Consider the following 20,125-nt stretch of genomic DNA (forward strand, 5'->3'; position numbering starts at 1 on the left):
ATTAATGATACAATCTTTTTTCTGCAGCAGTGAAAGGAACTGCAGCTCCTTAAGCCGACACTGGCCTTGACTGAAGACTGAAATCAGTGAAATCAGTGGCCCTAAACAATGGCTCATGTGTTCAAATGCCCCTGACAGATGCAACATGGGAGAGATTAGATCCACAGCTGAAAACACCAGTGTTGGTGAATGTGTAAGGCCTTTATGTTCCTACAATTATTATATAGCAAGTAATTACACATAATAATCTCATTCTTAACAGCTGGGGCCCAACAAAAGTCCGTCAAACATCTGTCTGTAACAGTTTAAACATCTGTGCGCGCTTCAGTGAAATATGGGAGACGATGGGAGGTAAAATAGACCCACTGCGGTCCAATACTGACCCCTGGCGACCCATTTTTCCTTTTTTTGACGAAACGAAAGTGAATTACTTTCTTCTTTCCCCCCTTTAATCGCAGTGAGTCGTCATTTGCTTTTAACTGTCAGGGGTGCCGTGATGGCGTCCGACAAGGATCAGATGTGTGAGATCGTCATTGAGGACTTTAGGCCCAGGCTCCGAGAGCTGATCGTGGTGGATCGGGTTCTGGATCATGTGCATTTTCTCGAACCGGATCGGAAGTCGCTGATCAGCCAAAAGGCGAGGAGCGACGGCAACACGGCGGCCGCCGACCTGCTGATCGACGCGGTCCTGAAGAAGCCGCACAGCCCCGGCTGGTTCACGGCCTTCGTTGACGCCCTGTTGAACTCAGACTGCTCCTATGCTGCCGACTACATCCAGCTCAACCTGCCGGATCCCGAAGTGGAGAGAGAGAACGACCAGTGCGTCCGCCTCATCGAGCTGCTGTCTCCCAGTCTGGTAAACATGAAAACTGCGGACGTGTGTGAGCACTGTTACGCTCAGTTGCTGTTCCCGCAGGAGGACTTTGAGATTGTAAGTACAGTCACATGAATGTGAGCTGTCAAAGCACTGCCGATTTGTCTTGATTTTGTTTAGAGTTCATCAAGCCCTGACCTATGAACGCAGACAGATGTTGGCAGCTTATTGGGCCCAAACTGTGCGCTCAGCAGAGACACAGATGCTTTCCACAAACCGTCAGCATGCAGTCTGTGTTCTCAGCCCCCTTTTTTCTAATTCAACTTCAATTGATGCGTTTGTGGTTGTTGACCACAAGATGGCAGGCATGCATGCATCTGCTCTGCAGAGACCTACACCCTGGTTGCATGATCAGAATGCTCCATTTAATCTGTTTTCCCTTTGACAGATAAATGCTGAAACAGCAAACAAAGGGCCAATCGGTGGAGCCCGTTTACTCCTGAAGAGCATCGTGAGAGGTCAACCAGGCTGGTTTTCAAAATTTCTCCAAATTCTGCGGGACACGGAACACAAGAACCTGTATGAGCTGACTGGAGGATCACCTGACTGTGACAAACAAGGTGACTCATTTTTACTGAAGCACACACCTCTCTCATTACACTGCATGTGTGATTATCATCCTTTTTTTTTTTTTTTTTTTTTTTTTTTTACAGCTCATTAACTGTTGTTGTCAGCAGCTATCAATGTGAATACTTAATAAACGCAAAGCTGTTTCCTCAAGGCAATTTAAAATTAAACTGTTGTCATGTATTTATCGTTTGGTTTCAGATGAGAAACTTACCTCCCCAAAAGATGAAGTCAAAGGAAGCAAAGCAGTCACAGAACCCGCTGAAAGCTGTGACCCCTCAGAGGTTGTGCAAATCAACATAACAGAGAAACCTCAAGACACAGGTTTGGTCTTTTTTTTTTCCCATCCACTACCTCTGCTCAATTATTCATGCAAAAAAAAAAAGAGCTCGGTCAGAATGCATGATAACAATCAAGGATTCCTATTTTGTACATGCTGAACAAGTTTAATAAGCTGAATGTGGAATAATGTGCATTTGGCAGGATCTCAACTCTCATCATATTTGTCCATGGAGATTTTTCATTTTATGTGCCAAGGTTTTGTGTTACATGTTAAAATTGTATCTTGTGCGCTAGAATTGTAAAAAGGAAAGCTCACGTGTGAAGGTTAATACTATAACCTTCAGACATGGCCTTTCCTTGGCTTTCCTTCACAGCATGGCCTGTGAAGCCTGGGCCAGGTATGGACAAAGGCCTTTTGCTGCACGGCACATCTTTTGGTAATAAAGGCCACAAAATGTAAAGATTCCATTTCCCCCTATTGTATTAGCTTTTCATATTTTGTGGAGGGGTAATGTGGGTGAACAGTGGGCAAAGATTTCTTTACCCAGCTTTCTTGACTGTGATTTTTTTCATCTCAGACCTGTACAATGGAGCGAGCACTGAATCCAAACAACTGCCGTTAGGGCTGGAGCCTTCAGAACCAGGTGGGACTGATTCAGCTTTCCTCAACCCCGATGTAAAAATTCTTCCTCTTGTTCACACACCAAACACTCAAAGTATCTTGAAGGCATTATGTGGAGTTGTAGTGAGTCACAAGTGGACATTTCTCCTGCCTGCCTGCACCAAAGAATATGTTCCATGTGTGCACCATGATGAACCACACAGAGGCCAAAGAGGAGAGCGAGAGAGCACTTCAAATTAAAACCACATGCTGACTCTGTATTGTGGATTGTAGAGAAATGTAAAGGAAAAGTTTAATTTGAGCTGCTGCACAGTGGGGCCCTCCTCTGCTTCTCTAAGTTTATAGCCTCCCTAATTCCTTTGATCATTTAAAAAATTCCTGCCTCAGCATCATCACTTTCCACATAGTTACCATGCAAAGTCTTCTGCTGACATTATGTCCACATACCGAAATGTTGCTTCAGTAATAACCAGCCCATTGAAGAGAAGTAGCACATAAGGTTGACAAACGAGACAATTAAAAATATTTAGAGATGAAGAAATGAGAATGTTCATTTAGGAAATGTACATTATTGTTGTTGAAAGAGTGCATAGTTTACACACTCCCATCAGTCTGTGAAAAGTGTAGAAGAGTCACAAATTAACCAAGACTTTCACTCCCACTAAGAAATTGGCCCGTGAGCTTTTTGTTCTTTCTGGTTGATTGTTGACTTTCCTCCTCCAGTAAATCTTATGTGTGGGAAACACTGGTAAAAGTTCACAGGACCACTGTGACCACTGTTTACTTCTTATTGTGTTAAAGCTCTATCTCTCCATCAGCACATTTATTTACTTGCTGTAGTAACTTGAAAGACCATTTTAACCTCCGGCGTAGTCTGAGATGGAAATTAAAAGCTGTCTGCTCAGAGAAAAAAAAATGTTCTGGGGATCTGAATTCATAATGAGGGGGTAATGTAGAGCTTGGAGCTGAGGGGAAAGAGGTTGCGGGGGGGGGGGGGGGCTGTGCACATTGTGCATAGTTCCTCAGTGATGTTTTATCCCTAGACAGAACAAGTGAGCTAAAGCTTGCCAACGACTTAAAACCTTACTGACGGGATCATAATAAATCTGCTGTCCTTAAAAGAACAAAACAAAAAGACAGTGGATGAAATGAAACCTCCCAAATGATTTGACAGCGTCTAAATGAATAATAAATATATACAGATGTTAACTTTTTAAAAAACTGCATCTGATGTTAGATTATTTTGCGATAATTTCAGGCAGTAAAATGTGCTCAAATTGGTTCATGTGAATTCCTGAATTAGTTTTTGGCATCATTTTTAATTCCATGGTTTGGAAAAAGGAAAAATGGTCCAGCTGTAGGTGTACTGCATCGTGTTCATGTCTTAAATATCCCAGACATGTTCTTAAAGGAGCTCCAGGCAGAGCTTACAGCATGTTGGTTTTGTGAAGTGCTCAGCAGGTCCAGAACTGGGTGTGTAATTTATATGTTTACTTTGACACTTTAATAGCAACATTATGAAAACATTCCACTACAAGACCCAAAACACCAACAATGACAATACGAGCACAGCCTTTTCCTGCTGGTAATGCATGTAATTGTGGGCTGCTGACATGGACATATGTTGTGTCTGTCTGACCAGCGGCAGCATCATCAGCAGCAGCAGCAGCAGCAGCCAGAGATGCAGAAAACGCTGATATTGTTCTTCGGGATTATCAGATGGATGTTGCAAGCCCTGCCCTGGAGGGGAAAAACATCATCGTCTGCCTCCCTACAGGAAGTGGGAAAACCAGAGTCGCAGTTTATATTACCAAAAAACATCTGGAGCGCAGGAGGGCAGAGGGACAATCAGGAAAAGTGGTTGTTCTTGTGAACAAGGTACAACAACCCAAGTCTAGAATACCTGACTTACTGCTTTGCGCTATTATTGTAACCTACTTCTGTCCTTTTCATAGCCAAAGAAAACACTTTATTTTCCAGACCATTCACACATGTGGGTCAGCTCACCACAAATTGCATACCGTAAGGTTTAGATATAACCCAGCACTTTGTTACTATCTGGCACATGCATGATCTGCTCTGTACTGGAAAAACATAACTCTTTACTCCCCTTTTTGGATTAAAGGTTCTACAGCTATGAGACTATTTAGCTAAGTTTAATAATAACTTGAGAAATGTGACTCATTATGCTTCATTCTTAGATTCTTAAAAAGAACAGAACAATAACTTGGCTCACTGTGTCTCATCCCTGGTTCCAAAACAACCAACAATACAATCTCCTAATCCCTTCCAATGGTAAATTCAAACCACACTTCAGGCAAAGTTTAAAAAAAAAAAAAAAAAAAGTATCTTCTTTCTCATAAACACTGCAATTATTATGATTATGAACAAACCCTCGTGAGAACTTTGCAGCAGCCAAAATAGTGCAGCTATTTCTTATCCATTTTGCGTTACATTTCTTGATTTTGTGGCAACATCAAAGTAAAAATTTGCACCGGTGTTTTACAGGTTCCTCTGGTTGAGCAGCACTACACAACAGAGTTCTTCCCATTTCTGAAGCAAACATACAAAGTGGAGAGAGTCAGCGGAGACTGCCAGCTCAAGATCTCTTTCACAAAGATTGTGAAGGAAAATGATGTCATCATATGCACAGCCCAGATTCTGGAAAACTACTTGGAGAGGTTTAATAAAGGAGAAGATGACGGGGTGAACTTAAGTGGTATGGCTTTACAATATGATTTTAAGTTAGTAAAATTTTGTATAATATACATATTTAGTTTGACTCAACTCGTATGCAAATACTAAATTGATTAGGGCCGTGACATCCCCAAATGTTTTTTTTTTTTTAAAGAAACCCTCCTGAAACCTCCAGCTAAAGTCTGTCCAGGCTTAAACCCCAGACTCTGACAGGTTTTGGAATAAAAAACCATTCAGAGGACTCATCTCCGCAGCAGCTCCCCTGATAATACCTGACAGAATCTTGTCAAAGTAATCCAGCTCTGCTCTTCACTCCTGTTGGCACTCACCACTCTAAGGTGGAATAGCCACCTCGGTGGAACATATGCTGTTTGTTGAAACGCCTGAAAGGCTGTACTCTTTTTGTTTTTTTCTATCGCTTGGTTTCCAGGCCACACGTCTGTTCAAGCCATCAGTGTGTGGCTGATCAAATTCACATGAGAGCTTGTATCACCCACAGTACATCAAGCTGCTTCTCTCCACCCTCTTTTTTCTTTTTTTTTTGATCAGGGACACATTTGAATATGTAAAGGTAAGTTTTGCTTAAAGGAAAGTAGCTTAAGCTGATTTGAACTGGACATTTTCTAGCATATGTTTTTGTGTGGCTTGCTGCGTTAAATTTTCCTGAAAAGTGGGTAGCTATGGGAGGATCTCTTTCACAGAGAGAAGCTGTAATCTGCGAGGATAAGTCACCTCTATTTATTCAAGAAATTTAAATAAATAAAACTGAAATAGCTATGCTTGTTTGAGAAAGGTGGCAGTAATTTTGTCTTTTGAAGATGATACTACAATGCCAAAAAGAAAAAAAGAATGTAAATATTATTGTCTTAAAAGCAAGTAGTCATCTCTCTAAGCAACTGTTTTGGTTTTAGTGTGGGGTTCCCACTTAAATACAATAATTATGACTCTATAGTAAAATATGCATTTGTTCTGAACAACCACAAAGAATTCACGTGTCTATTATTTTGTGCTCTGCTCACGTAGATCTGACACTGATCATAATAGACGAGTGTCACCACACTCAGAAAGGAGGAGTCTACAACCACATAATGATGCGCTACCTGAAGCAGAAGCACAAGAACATAAGGCTGAAGAAGGAAGGGAAGGAGATCACGCCCCTCCCTCAGATACTGGGCCTGACTGCCTCACCAGGGGTTGGGGGAGCCTCAAAACTGGAGAAAGCAGTGGATCACATCCTGCAAGTAAAGAGCGCTGTCAGCTCCCTTGTGCAGACAAAAATGTTCCTTTGAATGTGTATCTAAAATGGCACCAACAATCTATTGGGTTGGATCACATTCCACAGCTTTGACTGTGTCCACACCTACAGCACACTCATGTCTTGATAAACAGCTTCTGTTTTTCATCTTGTCTAGCTCCAAACCCAGCCCCCCCCCACCCCTTTGCCTTAGTCATCAAAGTTCCTGTTCACCCAGCAAAACTGCTTCCAATGTTCCACAGTGCTTCTCCACTCAAAGCCATAAAGTTTCCTACTGCCCCAGAAGACAAAACCCCCTTTTTGATTTTTTAATTCGGCATTGGGCGTGCAAACGTTTAGAAAAAATGGTGTGATAGTTTCATTTTATGTTGTTCTAACATGATATATCTGTATCCATTTCATAGATTTGTGCAAACCTAGATGCGTCCAAAATAATGACGGGAAACCTTGGGGCGTACAAAAAGGAGCCAAGGAAGAAAACTCTCAATGTGGAAGACAGAAAAGCAGTAAATTATTTAACAAGAGATCATTATAATATACTTTTTAAGGAAAGTCTTAAAGGGACTTGTGTTTAATCCAACTGCAACATTTTTCAGGATCCCTTTGGTGATGTCATTAAGAAAATCATGAATGCCATTCATACCCACGCTGAGCTGAATCCCAACTGTGAGCTCGGCTCTCAGAATTATGAACAGTGGGTCGTTCAAAAAAAAGTAAAAGGTGAGTAAAATCTATAACTCACAAGTTAACTACAAACAATCTGTTTTGCTGGGATCTAAAAGCTCTTTCAAATTTACATTTTAAGCTGCAACGGACGAGGATCACAAAGTACGCGTTTGCGCCGAGCATCTTCATCTGTACAACGAGGGTCTGAATCTCTGCAACACCATTCGAATGCGTGATGCCTTCAATTTTCTGAACAACAGCCATGAGGAGGAGATAAAGAAAAAGACATCCCCAGACGGGGAACAGGCAGTACAAATCACAGCAACTGAGAGATTCCTCTTCAATCTGTTTAAAGGTAGTGTAGTGTTCTGTCACAGCAACAAAACAAGGAAACACTTGACTTGATGATGTTCAAATGTTCCTCAGCATTGTCACTCAGAGTGCTTATTTAGATAAAGATTGATAGCGCTCTTGAATGTAACATTGGGGAAAGAGCTACACTGGATTTATCTAAAGTTATCAAAATCCACTGACCGGCACCTCTTGACCTCTACTCTACAAAAACCTTAGTTTAAACACACCCGATTTCTCATATTCCAGCCTGTCTGTTTGTTGGTCAGAAGCAAATTAATGCGCTAGCAGCAGGATTTAGGCTAATGTTAGGCTAATGTTTAGGCTAATAGCCATATATTTATGAAATAACCAAACTGATATGAGAATGCTATCAATCTTATCATCTCACTCTTAGCTAGAAAGCAAATTAATTCAAGTGCCAACCAAGCTCAAGAATTTGCCTCCTTGTTTCAAATCTATGTACTGCAGAGAACAAGAAAGAACTGCAGATGCTCGCAGAGAATCCAGATTATGAAAATGACAGCCTGTCAAAACTCCAAAGTAAAATTCTACATGAGTTCAGCACAAGGGAGGAGGCCAGGGGGATAATTTTCACCAAAACGCGCCGCAGTGCCATCGCTCTAAGCCAGTGGATCCAGGAGAATCTCAAGTTTGCTGACATTGGAGTGAAAGCCTCGTATGTCATCGGAGGAGGAGACCAGAGTAATGTTAAACCAATGACCGCTGTGAGTGAATATCACACAAGCAAACGCTAAATTTGATTTGAGCATCCTTAGCACTTAAACCTATTTTCACCTAAGCATCATAACACAAACTCGTTTTAACCAACCAAAGGCTGAGCGAAATGATGTTTTGAACAAATTCCGCAACGGTGAGATCAACTTGCTGGTCGCAACCACGGTGGCGGAGGAAGGCTTGGACATACCGTCGTGCAATGTTGTTATCCGATATGGCCTTGTGACCAACGAGATCTCTATGATCCAGGTCGGTGATGTCGGTCGCAAAATGGCCCCATTGTCTTAAACAAGGATTATTGTCGTAAGTATTGACTCCGTCATTACCTTTTTTCAGGCTGAAGGAAGAGGAAGAGCTGAAGACAGCTCTTACACTCTGGTGGAAGTAAAGAATTCTGGGGTGGCTGGAAAGGAGTACGTCAACGAGTACCGCAAGGATATGATGCACAAAGCCATTGACAAAATCAGAACCTTAGATCAAGCAGAATATGATCAGCAGGTGTGTTCACGTTAATCTTTTTTTATTCCCAACAAATGGGAATTCCTCATTGCTGTAAGGGAGTTCTTAATGATGTTTTTTCCCTTTCATCAGATCTTAGAGTTTCAGATGCAGGCGATACTGGAGAAGAAGGTGAGGATGACAAAGAAGAAGCATAAAGACATAAAGACTGAGAACCCATCTAAGGTGAAGTTTAGCTGCCGAGGCTGCAGCCTGTACGTCTGCACAGGAGAAGACATCCAGATCATCGCAGGCGTACACAGGGTCAATGTTACACCAGAGTTTAGGTACAAATCACAAGCTGACATTCACTTTTACATCATATGGAACCTTTATGTGTGTTCAGTGATGTAAAATCTCTGTGCCGCTATTTTTATTCAGCTAATTCAACAGTTTTCTTTTACAGTGAACTTTTTAATCAAACAGAAAACACCTCTCTTCAAGAGAAACATCTGGATTGTGAGACCAGTGGCTTCATAGCATGCAAGAAATGTGGAGAGGTAAATGGGTTTCAAGTTTTCTAATTGATTTGCAGCTTTGGGGATTTTTTAGTAGAGACTTTGTAGAGGATTTTTTTTTTCTCACAATCTTAAAGGTTAAATGAAAAAAACTGTATTTGTTGTATTTCCAAGCACTAGAGAAGACACATTCAGCATGGCAGCAACCAAACTATAATTGTGTACAGCTGGATTTTTCAGCAGAATGAGGAAAAAAGGAGGAAGTGAGTCAAGATCATGTCTTTAACATTAGAATAAACTGTGGGACAGAGCATGACCCACACGAATCATAGTTCCAGAAAGTCCACGACTGCCCTGTGTAATTACATGAACATTCATGAAGGATTCATTTTTGGACAAACATTTTCTCACTTATTAGGTAAGCCTGCGTCTCTTTAACATTTTAAACCACTTTCCTCCATCGCAGAAATGGGGTTCGATGATGATGTACCGGAGCATCGAGTGCCCCTGCCTCCATGTGAAAAACTTTGTGGTGACAATCAATGAGAAGAAGATTGGAAAGTGCACCAAGTGGAGTGAGCTCCCGGTCAGGTTTTCTCCCTTTGACTACGCTGAACATGCCAGGCGGGTGGCACAGTCATCCGACGACGATGAGACAGCATGAACACAAAATACATGGAAATAAGAAAAGGCTGATTTCTCATGATTTTAACTGCAAAATGGTCATTAAAATTAGTAACTGATGCTGACGGCGACACATAATGTTTGTCCTCTACATTGCAAGTGCGTCTTACTGATGATGTCAATGCACAAATCTCACTTTGGTGTGTTTTAAACTACATGTTGAATTTATTGGTGAAATTGAGCAACTTGAGCAGTCATAGATAAATGTAACTCATCTCTGTTTGAACACTGGAGAAAAGAAAATAAATAAATTTCCTCCCAAACCCCTGAGGTCTCAGGAGCCACTGTGCCTGTGATAGCCCCTCAGAGCTTACCTGTCAACACACATGCAGACAAACAGATGCTGATGATTTTCCATGACACCCAACAGTATTGGTGAGCTATTTTTAGAACTTATTATCGTCCTGTTTCCTTATATGAAGAGACGTGATCTGATTGCCTTGGACATTTACAAACCTGTAAATTTTCATGTGCTAAAACTGTCTACTATGTTTAATTTTCTTTCATTCTTTTATTTATTTATAGTCTTAATGGCTAATCCAGAATAAAAATGTTTCCCAATCTATGAGACTACTTCTCTGAGTGAAAAAAATGCATATTATTATATATAAAAAATTGTAATTATGGTGAGTTTGACAGAGGGAAGGTAAAGAAAAACAGGTTGAATTGAAGTGGAGGGGGGACTCAGATTCTCTCAGGTCTGTTAGTGGATGACTTGGTTTAAAAAAAAAAAAAAAAAAAAAGCCACTTCCCAAATACCAGCAAGTTGCGCTCCTGGAAAGTTGCAGCAGGCTGCTGCCTTCAGGAACTCATTGGACTTCTCTCAGGAATGCGGCGAGAGGACAAGAGAGAAGTCTGCTTCAACCCAGGCTGCTGCCATGTTTAGCTTTTTTTAAGTCAACTTTTAAACCTGTCAGGATTAAGTAAGGCTGAGAGCTTCACCGTGACTCCGTCTGCATCATGGTCAGTAATGTGCTTGCAGTCCGCTCCGGTTCAGATAGATGACTTTAAGAACTGTTTGGAAAAATAAGATAAGATTAAAGATGGAGTCAAACCAGCTTTAAGGATAAATCAGTGGCAAACAAAATGAGAAACGTGCAACGCCAGCTTGCGTTTTGTTAAGTGTGTTATCAGAAAGTGTATGAGCAGCTTTGTGTGTGTGTGTCACCTTTCACAGGGCTGCAACAAGGTGCTGTGGGGGCTGCTGGGGACGGCTGTCGTCATCACGTTGATAACAATCCCAGCAGTTTATTACAGCAGTAAGTTTGTGAGAGTGTCTGTCTGGCAGGTTCAATGAGTGACAGTCCGCAGAATACCTGTTTAAAAAATGTGTGTGTGTGTGTGTGTGGGGGGGGGGGGGGGGGGGGGGGGTGCCTAAATGTTGATTGTCCTCAGTCAACCTAAGAATGAATCTTGCGACAGAAACAGAAGGTGATGACGGGATATATGAGCTATGCTTCCCTGAGTTATCAAGGTGAACCCTTTCTGCACTAATATCGCCACCTTGTGGAAGGGCCTCTCATCTCAGACCTGAAAACAAACCCGTGTCAGCCTCTCCCTGACACCGTTTTCTCCAACAAGGCCCAGTCTGACTCTAATGCAGCATCTCACCTGCATCCTTTCAGAATCTGACACCAAAAGGCCGTTCACGCTCGACGATTACTTCAATGACACCATCAGGTGGAGATCCTACAATTTGTATTGGATATCAGGTATTGACACCTCTTGTTATATGAGTTGGCCTTTTGGGCAACAGGTGACTCTCCTTCTTGTGCAGAAACCTCTCACAAAAGAATCTGCCGTCATTCCTTTCTCCAGATAAGGAGTATCTTCACAAAACAGCAGAGGGAAACGTCTTTCTCTACAACGCTGAAACAAATGAGACGTCACTGTATTTGAGCAATTCGACCTTTGTAATATATCTTTATTTTTTTCTAAATATGGCTTTTTTCTAGCAAGAAATATGATGTTATCTATAATGATTAATAGTTAAGACTGATATCTCCATAACCATCGTCACTGTAGGGCCAAGTGGATGCCACACATTACCTGCTGTCCGGTGATAACAAATATGTCGCTTTCGAAAGTAATTTCACGAAGGTGAGAAACTCCTCCAGTTGGATTTACAGTTTTTTTCTTTTCTGCAAGATATTCAGTATAGATTTCACCATAAATTCGTGCATAACAAACCTGATTCCAATTTCTGAAAACAAGATGTGTGCTTTAACGTCCAACAGAAATGGAGGCATTCGTTCACAGCCTCATACTCCATCTATGACAGGGAGGGCTCGTAAGTAGCTCCATCCTTACTCTGACTGTGCATTCATACAAAGCATGATCTCAGAAACAAACACAAAGGTGGTACAACTGCGTAGTGTGATAATCTGTTCGAGTTTTCAGTAGCAATAGTTTGACAGAGACATCAGGACAATAGGCAGTGATTATGACTCATTTATTTTCTTATGGCCACGCAGAACATTTGTTATGCCTGCGAATCTTCCAACTGTTGTGCAGTACTTTGGCTGGGCTCCAACAGGACACAAATATGTGAGTTTGTCTCATATTATCACATGTCCTTGATGTTGTTCTCTTTAGTTTTGATGTATGCTGCCTCTAATTGGCCACAATGGGCTGATTGCATTTGGCAAAATCAATCAAAAAAAAGTGCTGTGAAACAGTTCTGTCATGAAGTATACCCTAACCCACATTGTATATTTCAGGCATATGTATCAGATTACAACATTTTTCTCAAATCTGATGTCACTGCTGAGGCTGTCCAACTGACTCACAATGGAAAAAAGAATGAGATCCTTAATGGCATCCCTGACTGGGTATACGAGGGTATGTGACGTTCACAATTTTAGTGCCGTGTATCTCTGTGTAAGATATTACTGTGTTTTTAATTTTTGTGTTGTTTTTCTTTTTATTTTTTACTATGAACTATTTCAGAGGAAGTGTTTGCATCTAATGGGGCGATATGGTGGTCAACAACTGGAAAATATTTGGCTTATCTGGAGGTTAATGATACAGAAGTCAACAAAGTGGAGTTTTCTTGGTATGGCTCTGATCAATATCCTCAAACAGTGGCTGTTCCGTACCCAAAGGTGGGATGTTGTGTCTTTTTTTTTTTTTTTTTCAAAGTTGTGATGTAGTTATGAACAGGAAAAGATACTAGTTACTAGACCACATGTTATACTTTGCATTGAAAGCCATTATTATTCACTCTTATAGAATAAGTTCTTAAGGCAATTCACCATTTCCATCATCTTACAAAGTTAATTGTCTTCATGCTGTCAGAATATATGATTATTCATCAAGGCTGTATCATATGTTTGCCTGTTGTTTGCTAAAGGCTGGTTCAAAACTTACCAAGGTGAAACTGTTTGTGGTTGATGTCACAAATTCATACCGCCGTACGCAGGTGCTTCCGCCTGCACCCATCGCTTCTGGGTTTGTAGCTCCTTCAGTTAACGGCATTGCTTAAATCCAACTATATTTAAAGTGAAGGCAAATACAATACCTGCCTTATGTGAAACCTTGTCACTTTCTATCGCCTTTTCTCAGTGATCACATTATGTGCTCGGTGACCTGGGTTACAGACGAACGGGTTGCTGTGCAGTGGCTCACAAGGACGCAGAATCACATGATTGTACAGATCTATGACTTCGACGGGAGCAGCTGGAGAGAAAAACAGGTATCTTTAGACGTCTGGCCAGGGTCCACCTTAAAAGGCATCCACCTACTGTAGGATGAATGATGATGATGAATTAATGTTCATGAAAGTAAATGACATCTTCATTTGTTTACTCTCTGTAGAAATTCGAGAAAACAAGCAAGACAGGTTGGATTGGCCATGTAAGTTTCCAAAAAATGTCCATTACTTTTGCGATTCCTTGACTGATGTGGGACTGTGAGACATTTCTTTGTTTTCCAGTATGTACCCTTACCTCTTTTCTTTACGGAAGATAAACTCAGTTTCTTCAGCGTGATGAGTGACACTCAAGGCTACAAACACATTCATTATGTGAAAGATGTAAGTCATTTCAATTCTAAACATACAGTAACTATTATCCAGTCAGCTAGTTTTAAGTGTTATATTCAATAACGGTGTTTTGTTAAGGGCAACGCCGTACCCATTACCTCTGGGAAGTGGGAAGTTATCTACATATCCAAATTAACGCAAGATGCCATGTGAGTGATGATTGAGTTCACTTTTAGGAAAATGACATGAAAAGAATATTAGAAAATAAATATGCAAGTCCAACTCTTGTCAAACTCTTTTTTTCACAGATATTTTGTGAGTAATGAGTATGAAGGAACACCAGGAAAGAGAAATTTTTACAAGTAAGCACTTATCTTTTTTTTTTTTTTTACCTGAGCAAGTTTTTCTTTGGTGTCTGTTCATAAAAACGTATGTTAACATGCACATTTATGAACACCTTAGCTGAAGCCGAGTGGGATGGGCAAAAAAAAAGAGTGGAGGCACAAACTGAATGATGCAGCTGACATGAGTGGCTTGTGTTGTTGATCAGGGTTATGACTGGGAGCAGCCCTTCTGCACCTCAGTGCCTCACCTGCGATGTGAATAAGGAGCGGTGTCAGTACAACTCAGCGTACTTAAGCTTTGATGCCTCTTACTACAGAAAGGACTGCTTCGGTAAGCTACCCCACACCCCCACACCCCCACACCCCCGCCTTTCCCCCTCGCCCTGTTCCTCTGAAACAGTGACTCATCCGCAGTCATTGTGAGGGAATTCATTCGAAGTGTGGAGCATGTGTAAACCATTATGGGAGCTACATTAGGCATTAGCTCTGCTCATACAGAAGACTTGATGTGACGTCACTTATTAGTTTTATTTTGTTTTTTGCTCCTCTCCAGGTCCTGGATTGCCCCTTTACACACTCGTAGACAACAGAGGCTCCGGTAAACGTACGTAAACTCACTGAAGTGTCATCACCTATAACGCCATGGCCACTGTTGAATTACTGACTGACTGATTCTTTTTTCAGATGTGCAGGGATATAGAGTTATTGCTATTTATACACACACACACACACACACACACACACACACACACACAAACAAACATACATAATGATAGAATTATTCTCATAAAGTAACAAAGTTTTGACCAAACTGTCTTTTGATGAAACCTTCTTTCAAGTGTCCTATCACTTACATTTATGAGCTCCTTTAATTTATTTTGTGTGATTTGTTCTTGATCTAGAAGTTGCATCAATTTTTTTCAGAGCTCTCTGTCCTTGAAGACAACAAGGAGCTGGAAAAAATTCTGTCAGAGTTCCAAATGCCAAAGATGCACTACGGCACACTGAAAATTGCAGGATTTGGTGAGATAAAACACGTTTGAAGATCCAAAGCAAAAACAAAATATAAAATATTCTGTTTTGAATAATAATTTGCATCTAGTAGGTTTTTCTACATAATTACAATAAAACATTCTAGTCTACTCTATTTTCCACACATAAAATAAGAAATGAGTTAACAATCCTGGAAGGCGCATTTTAATGCACAAGTCGACAAATATTTCTTAATTTAACAACTTTAACAACTCACAGAGGCAAGTTCTCAGTTTATGTGCACTTGGTGGCACACTGGTGCTCATGTAGCTTGTGTGAAACTCTGATGTCACTTAAAAACAGACAAAACTGCCCCCCAGAGTTCGACTTTGCACATATATTGTTCTGCAAACTGTGGGTCAATCATCCAAGTGGCCAAAAGCAACATGATGTTTAGTTTTGGGAAACTTTAATGTCACATACAGTTTAGGAAATTAAGTTTGAAAAATAAAGTATGTAATCAACCTGTTGGATTAGCATTGAAGTAAAATTTTCTGATAGCATAAACAGCTGTGTTTATTATGTAGATGTCATTTCATCTTCTAATTACTGTCATATTTTAAACAACAACTTCCTGACTTTCCTTTCTCTCACCACAGATCTTTGGTATCAAATGATGTTGCCACCAAATTTTAAGAAATCCAAAAAATACCCTCTTCTAATTGATGTGTGAGTGAACCACCCGCCCCTTTGTGTTCCTTCCCAAAATGAGCCGGTGAAAGTTTCTCAGTGCGATTTCAATTCTGTCGCTGCTCCGTGCAGGTATGGTGGCCCCTGCAGTCAGAGAGTGGACTACCGTTTCAAGCTGAACTGGGGCACGCACCTCTCCAGCTCACACGGGATCATCTTTGCCAGTTTCGACGGAAGGGGAAGTGGCTACCAGGGCGATCAAATAATGCACGCAATCTACAGGCGCCTTGGGACATTTGAAGTGGAGGATCAGATAACAGCTGTCAGGTAAACATCAAATGCAAATCGCTAACCCTAACCCAAATTGCAGTGTTCAAAATAAGGAGTTATTGTAGACTTAAAGGTCTGCTTTACATGAGCTACATTATGTCCGTGTTGCTTTCCCAGATAATAAAAATGTCTGTGTTGTAGGAAATTTATTGAGATGGGTTTCATCGACAAGGACAGAATAGCTATATGGGGCTGGGTAAGTTGTGTGGTATCGTTTGTCATTTTGTCTGGTTGTGTATTCTCATATCCTGATTTCATCCACTCTCTTCTTCAGTCATATGGTGGTTATGTGACCTCGATGGCCTTGGGTGCTGGAACTGGACTCTTCAAGTGTGGAGTAGCTATTGCCCCGGTAGCAAAGTGGGAATATTATGGTGGGTGTACATTCATACATATTTCTGTTGTCTATTTTGAGATGACTCTTTTCCTTCTTTAAACAAATTTCACTAGTGGAATTATTTCATTGATCTAGCACTCCACTATGTTCCTCCTGACACACTAAACCAGAGTGTTATAGCAGTTTTCCCCAACACAATGTTAACACTAACAAAATTGGAACCACTTTTAATGTTGTGACAGTTTCTCTTTACTGCAGAAATTCAAATGGAAGCTACTCCATCTCCTCTTTGGAATGATTTGGTCCCACAAAAGTTAGAAAAGTTAATATGTGAACAAAGAGAAACTTGTACTGGACCTGTTATCGACTTGTGCACTTTGGTAATTTTGCCAAACAAACTAACCACAGTGAAGTTCAGCTTGTGACAACACAATCAACATTCATCCTTCTCTGGGATTTTAACATCTCTCACCTTCAAACAGATTTGAGCTTCAAAACCCAGAAAAATTCAAACATCTCAGAGATTTGAATTCTTGGAAATTTGACTAACTTAATTTGAGGCAGGTGGTCTTACTCCTCAGTAAGACAGTGACAGTTTGATGTGTGAAGTAGGTGCGATCTACTTTATATTTGCACAGCAGGCACTGTAGGTAAAGTGGTATTTCTTTTGCAGACGCAGTCTACACTGAGCGCTACATGGGGAAGCCCACAGAGAACTCCGATGCCTACATAGTAACTATCATTCAAACTCCGTCACAGTCATTGCTTCACACTGCACCACATTTCTGAACTGAGACGTGTGTTGACTGGAAAATGTCTCTGATGAATAGAATTCCACAGTTACAGCCCGAGCAAAGAACTTCAAATCTGTAGAATACCTATTGATCCACGGCACAGCAGATGGTAAGTTCAGTGATCTAATACTCTTCAGCATAACATGTGGAAGCACTGTTTCTCATCCGTCTACCAGGTAACATGGTAAAGCCTTGTACACACAGACTGCTTGCCTCGATGGAAACTTGAGCTTTGATGTTCAGTCACGTAGTGACAGCACTATCTTTCCTGTAGACAATGTCCATTTCCAGCAGGCAGCACAGATTTCCAAAGCTCTGGTGGACATGCAAGTGGACTTTGAGACTATGGTAAATATTGGCTCAGCGAAGTGGGTGCGATATTGACCATGATGGTGTTGGTCCAAGGTGTCAATGTTAAAAAAGAGTGGCACTATTCACCTTCTAAAACATGCATGATTTCAAATGTGCTTATGAATTTTACTCTTTGCACTCATGTAATTTTTTGTTCATTTTAGTGGTACACTGACAAAGACCATGGTCTAAGCGGATCAGCCCTCCATCATACATACAACCACATGAGTCTCTTCCTGCAGAAGTGCCTCCTTAGTCCCAAATAGATGTGAAGACTGTAACAGCATTTATAGTAAAGGTTACCACAGTGTTTTTAATTTGTGTATTTTTTACTTTTGTTATTCTGAAGTGTCAGATTAAACATTTTGTACATGTTTTTTAATGTGCAATGCATATTTGATTGTTTGTACAAATTAATGTTTGTATTTCATGTGGAACTTTCTTCAGAATATGTCATTTTTAAATCATACAAAATCCAATGCATGCATTTATCGTGATTTTTTTCAATATGATTACAAACAGTATCTAAATTGCAATGATTTGTTGGGAAATGGTGCCATTTTTGCTGCAGTTTTGTTGTAATGAAGGAAAAATAAATCATCCAATCAATGAAAATTATTTTGGAACACAACCTTTTCATATTTTTTTTTTAAGTATATATATATATATATATATATATATGTGTGTGTGTGTGTGTGTGTGTATAAAAAGTACAATATTATTTTTTTATGATGAAACATTACAATGCTTCATCATAAAAATAGTGTTGTATTAAGTTGTATTAAGTAACTGTTCCGTACCGAAAAACTGCAGGCTAAAAATCTCTTGTCCTTAAAAAGCAAAAAAAAAAAAAAAAAGTAAGTCAATCAACAGCTTTTGTTGAATTTTAATAGACATGGGTGTCAGTATTTATAGGTCAACATTACAACACCTTTTATCACTCAGATGGTGGCACTTTTTTTTTTAAGTCAAACACTCTCAGAGAAGAGACGGAAGCTAACTAATGGATTGAGAGCAGCAGAGGATGAGCTGAGGTTACTGTGACGGGGGAGTCACCTGGGAGAGTGCTGCTCAGCTGCACTATATAAGACAGAGCAGATCAAGAGGGGGGCATGAAACAGCTCCAGAAGCTGAAAGAAGAAGGGCACCAGCCAGCACACTTCACAGTCCCCCTCTCAGACGCTCAGCGGCAAAGGAGCACAAGTGAGAATTTTTTACTATAAGTTACTTCTGAAATCGGGAGTTTATAGTTTATGTAAAGCTTTATGCGCCTTAGTGAATGTGCTTTAGTGAAATAATTTCACTTTCCCTTTGTCTTTTTTCATCTTTCAGAAGCTGAAACAATGAAAAACGCCCACTCTCTGGCTGGACTCCTGCTTTTCATCCTCATCCAAAGCAGCTGGCAGGTTCCAGACCAGGACACAGAGCGAAACTCCATGTAAGATCCACTTTCAGCTCGTTCTCATTGTCGCTGGCTCATTGATAGCATGGGTCTTATACAAGATTTTTCTCCTTGGAAGCAAGCAACCAGATGTTAACTTTGGATGTTAGATGTTAGATGTTAACTATTTGCATGTCTCGGTGGTTCAAAGGATCCATGTGAGGGTTGCAGGATGGTGTGAATGTAATTCACTAGAGCATTCTATTCAGGCTTTTTGAGCTGTGAAGCTGTTTTTTTTTTTCTGTTGGCCAAAAACATATATACATCAAATGAAACTCACCAGTTCAAATTCTTAATGAGGAGACTTGTAGGGAAAGTTTGTTTGACTTGGCATTATATGTAAAAAGAAGTATAAGTATGTTTGATGCGTTTAATGCTTTTTTTTTTTTTTTTCAGGAAATGTTTTTTTATGTTTTAATGTTTGTAGTTGTAATGTGGTGTAAGGAAGTGTGACATCTGATGATGCGTGACAATATTTACAATGTTAGTGCTTACTGTCACTGAGTTTTTTTAAATTTTAATTTCAAGGGAAAGAACCAGCACATCAAGGATTTAATGAGCTATGAATGTAGAGTTATGGTTATTGACTGTGGAAATATATGAGTGTTGGATTAATAAAGCAGCAGGGCGAAGAACAGGGAGAGAACAGGCTGTTTACAAAAAAATAAAAACAGCAAGGGGAGAGTTTGTAAAGAGATCCGATCAGTTTTTTCTATTTGTGTCTTTTCTTAGAACATTTGCTGAAAACTCCATGTTGACTGAACCCATTGGGTTCGCAAACATGAAGAGACATTCTGAGGGAACATTTTCCAATGACTACAGTAAATACCTGGAGACAAGAAGAGCACAAGACTTTGTCCAATGGCTAAAGAACTCAAAGAGGAACGGGTGAGCAGCTGCTTTTCTTACTGAAGCTCTTAAATTTGGTGTCATCCTTAAATTGTTTTACTTTTAATACACTGAGAAAACCACTTGTCTTGATTGTAGTCCTTTGCTTTTTATAAGATGAATATCTCATTTATTTGTTTTTTGTACCTCAGTTACATCTTTCGTGCCTTCTTCCTTCTCCAGGACTTTATTCAGACGCCATGCCGACGGCACCTACACTAGTGACGTGAGCTCCTACCTGCAGGACCAGGCAGCCAAGGAGTTTGTGTCCTGGCTGAAGACAGGCCGGGGCAGAAGAGATTAG

General features: G+C 40.4%; 3 protein-coding genes across 4 annotated transcripts; all 3 read left to right on the forward strand.

Moving 5' to 3' along the window:
• The first annotated feature begins 428 nt into the window (after window positions 1-428).
• On the forward strand, window positions 429-10,255 carry ifih1 (interferon induced with helicase C domain 1). 2 transcript variants are annotated; one of them, XR_003842365.1, is made up of 17 exons: window positions 429-931; window positions 1,263-1,434; window positions 1,643-1,765; window positions 2,302-2,367; window positions 3,988-4,223; window positions 4,854-5,064; window positions 6,066-6,283; window positions 6,702-6,803; window positions 6,894-7,017; window positions 7,103-7,318; window positions 7,786-8,042; window positions 8,152-8,301; window positions 8,389-8,550; window positions 8,644-8,837; window positions 8,957-9,050; window positions 9,183-9,271; window positions 9,475-9,616. XR_003842365.1 is itself a non-coding variant. In XM_029530557.1 (16 exons), the coding sequence occupies exons 1-16, from the start codon at window positions 497-499 to the stop codon at window positions 9,670-9,672; spliced, it is 2,958 nt and encodes a 985-aa protein (XP_029386417.1). In that variant the 5' UTR covers window positions 430-496; the 3' UTR covers window positions 9,673-10,255. The 2 variants fall into 2 exon arrangements, 1 of the variants encoding a protein (XP_029386417.1); XM_029530557.1 differs by lacking the exon at window positions 9,183-9,271 and having other exon boundaries at window positions 430-931; window positions 9,475-10,255.
• Window positions 10,256-10,485: 230 nt separating this feature from the next.
• fap (fibroblast activation protein, alpha) lies at window positions 10,486-18,104 on the forward strand. The gene is made up of 26 exons (XM_029530186.1): window positions 10,486-10,655; window positions 10,870-10,951; window positions 11,318-11,404; window positions 11,511-11,605; window positions 11,718-11,792; window positions 11,930-11,982; window positions 12,167-12,239; window positions 12,413-12,533; window positions 12,642-12,796; window positions 13,045-13,142; window positions 13,257-13,386; window positions 13,509-13,547; window positions 13,627-13,725; window positions 13,813-13,883; window positions 13,983-14,036; window positions 14,225-14,349; window positions 14,572-14,622; window positions 14,943-15,041; window positions 15,650-15,719; window positions 15,813-16,007; window positions 16,152-16,206; window positions 16,285-16,384; window positions 17,021-17,079; window positions 17,178-17,250; window positions 17,416-17,489; window positions 17,657-18,104. Exons 1-26 carry the CDS (start codon window positions 10,653-10,655, stop codon window positions 17,756-17,758), a joined length of 2,238 nt encoding a protein of 745 aa, XP_029386046.1. The 5' UTR covers window positions 10,486-10,652; the 3' UTR covers window positions 17,759-18,104.
• Window positions 18,105-18,835: 731 nt separating this feature from the next.
• Window positions 18,836-20,125, forward strand: gcgb (glucagon b). The gene is made up of 3 exons (XM_029530872.1): window positions 18,836-18,930; window positions 19,666-19,821; window positions 20,005-20,125. The coding sequence occupies exons 1-3, from the start codon at window positions 18,836-18,838 to the stop codon at window positions 20,123-20,125; spliced, it is 372 nt and encodes a 123-aa protein (XP_029386732.1).

This window comes from Echeneis naucrates, chromosome 21 (genome assembly GCF_900963305.1).
Source record: "Echeneis naucrates chromosome 21, fEcheNa1.1, whole genome shotgun sequence".
Taxonomy (NCBI): domain Eukaryota; kingdom Metazoa; phylum Chordata; class Actinopteri; order Carangiformes; family Echeneidae; genus Echeneis; species Echeneis naucrates.

Bases quoted from the DNA above. Each gene is read 5' to 3' on its own strand.
- ifih1 (XM_029530557.1), top strand. From the start codon at position 497: ATGGCGTCCGACAAGGATCAGATGTGTGAGATCGTCATTGAGGACTTT. The intron at 8,043-8,151 runs GTGAGTGAATAT...AACCAACCAAAG, and splicing joins ATGTTAAACCAATGACCGCT to GCTGAGCGAAATGATGTTTT. The intron at 9,051-9,474 runs GTAAATGGGTTT...CCTCCATCGCAG, and splicing joins CATGCAAGAAATGTGGAGAG to AAATGGGGTTCGATGATGAT.
- gcgb (XM_029530872.1), top strand. From the start codon at position 18,836: ATGAAAAACGCCCACTCTCTGGCTGGACTCCTGCTTTTCATCCTCATC. The intron at 18,931-19,665 runs GTAAGATCCACT...GTCTTTTCTTAG, and splicing joins GACACAGAGCGAAACTCCAT to AACATTTGCTGAAAACTCCA. The intron at 19,822-20,004 runs GTGAGCAGCTGC...TTCCTTCTCCAG, and splicing joins AAGAACTCAAAGAGGAACGG to GACTTTATTCAGACGCCATG.
- fap (XM_029530186.1), top strand. The intron at 13,884-13,982 runs GTGAGTGATGAT...TTTTTTTCACAG, and splicing joins AAATTAACGCAAGATGCCAT to ATATTTTGTGAGTAATGAGT. The intron at 16,008-16,151 runs GTAAACATCAAA...TCTGTGTTGTAG, and splicing joins GATCAGATAACAGCTGTCAG to GAAATTTATTGAGATGGGTT.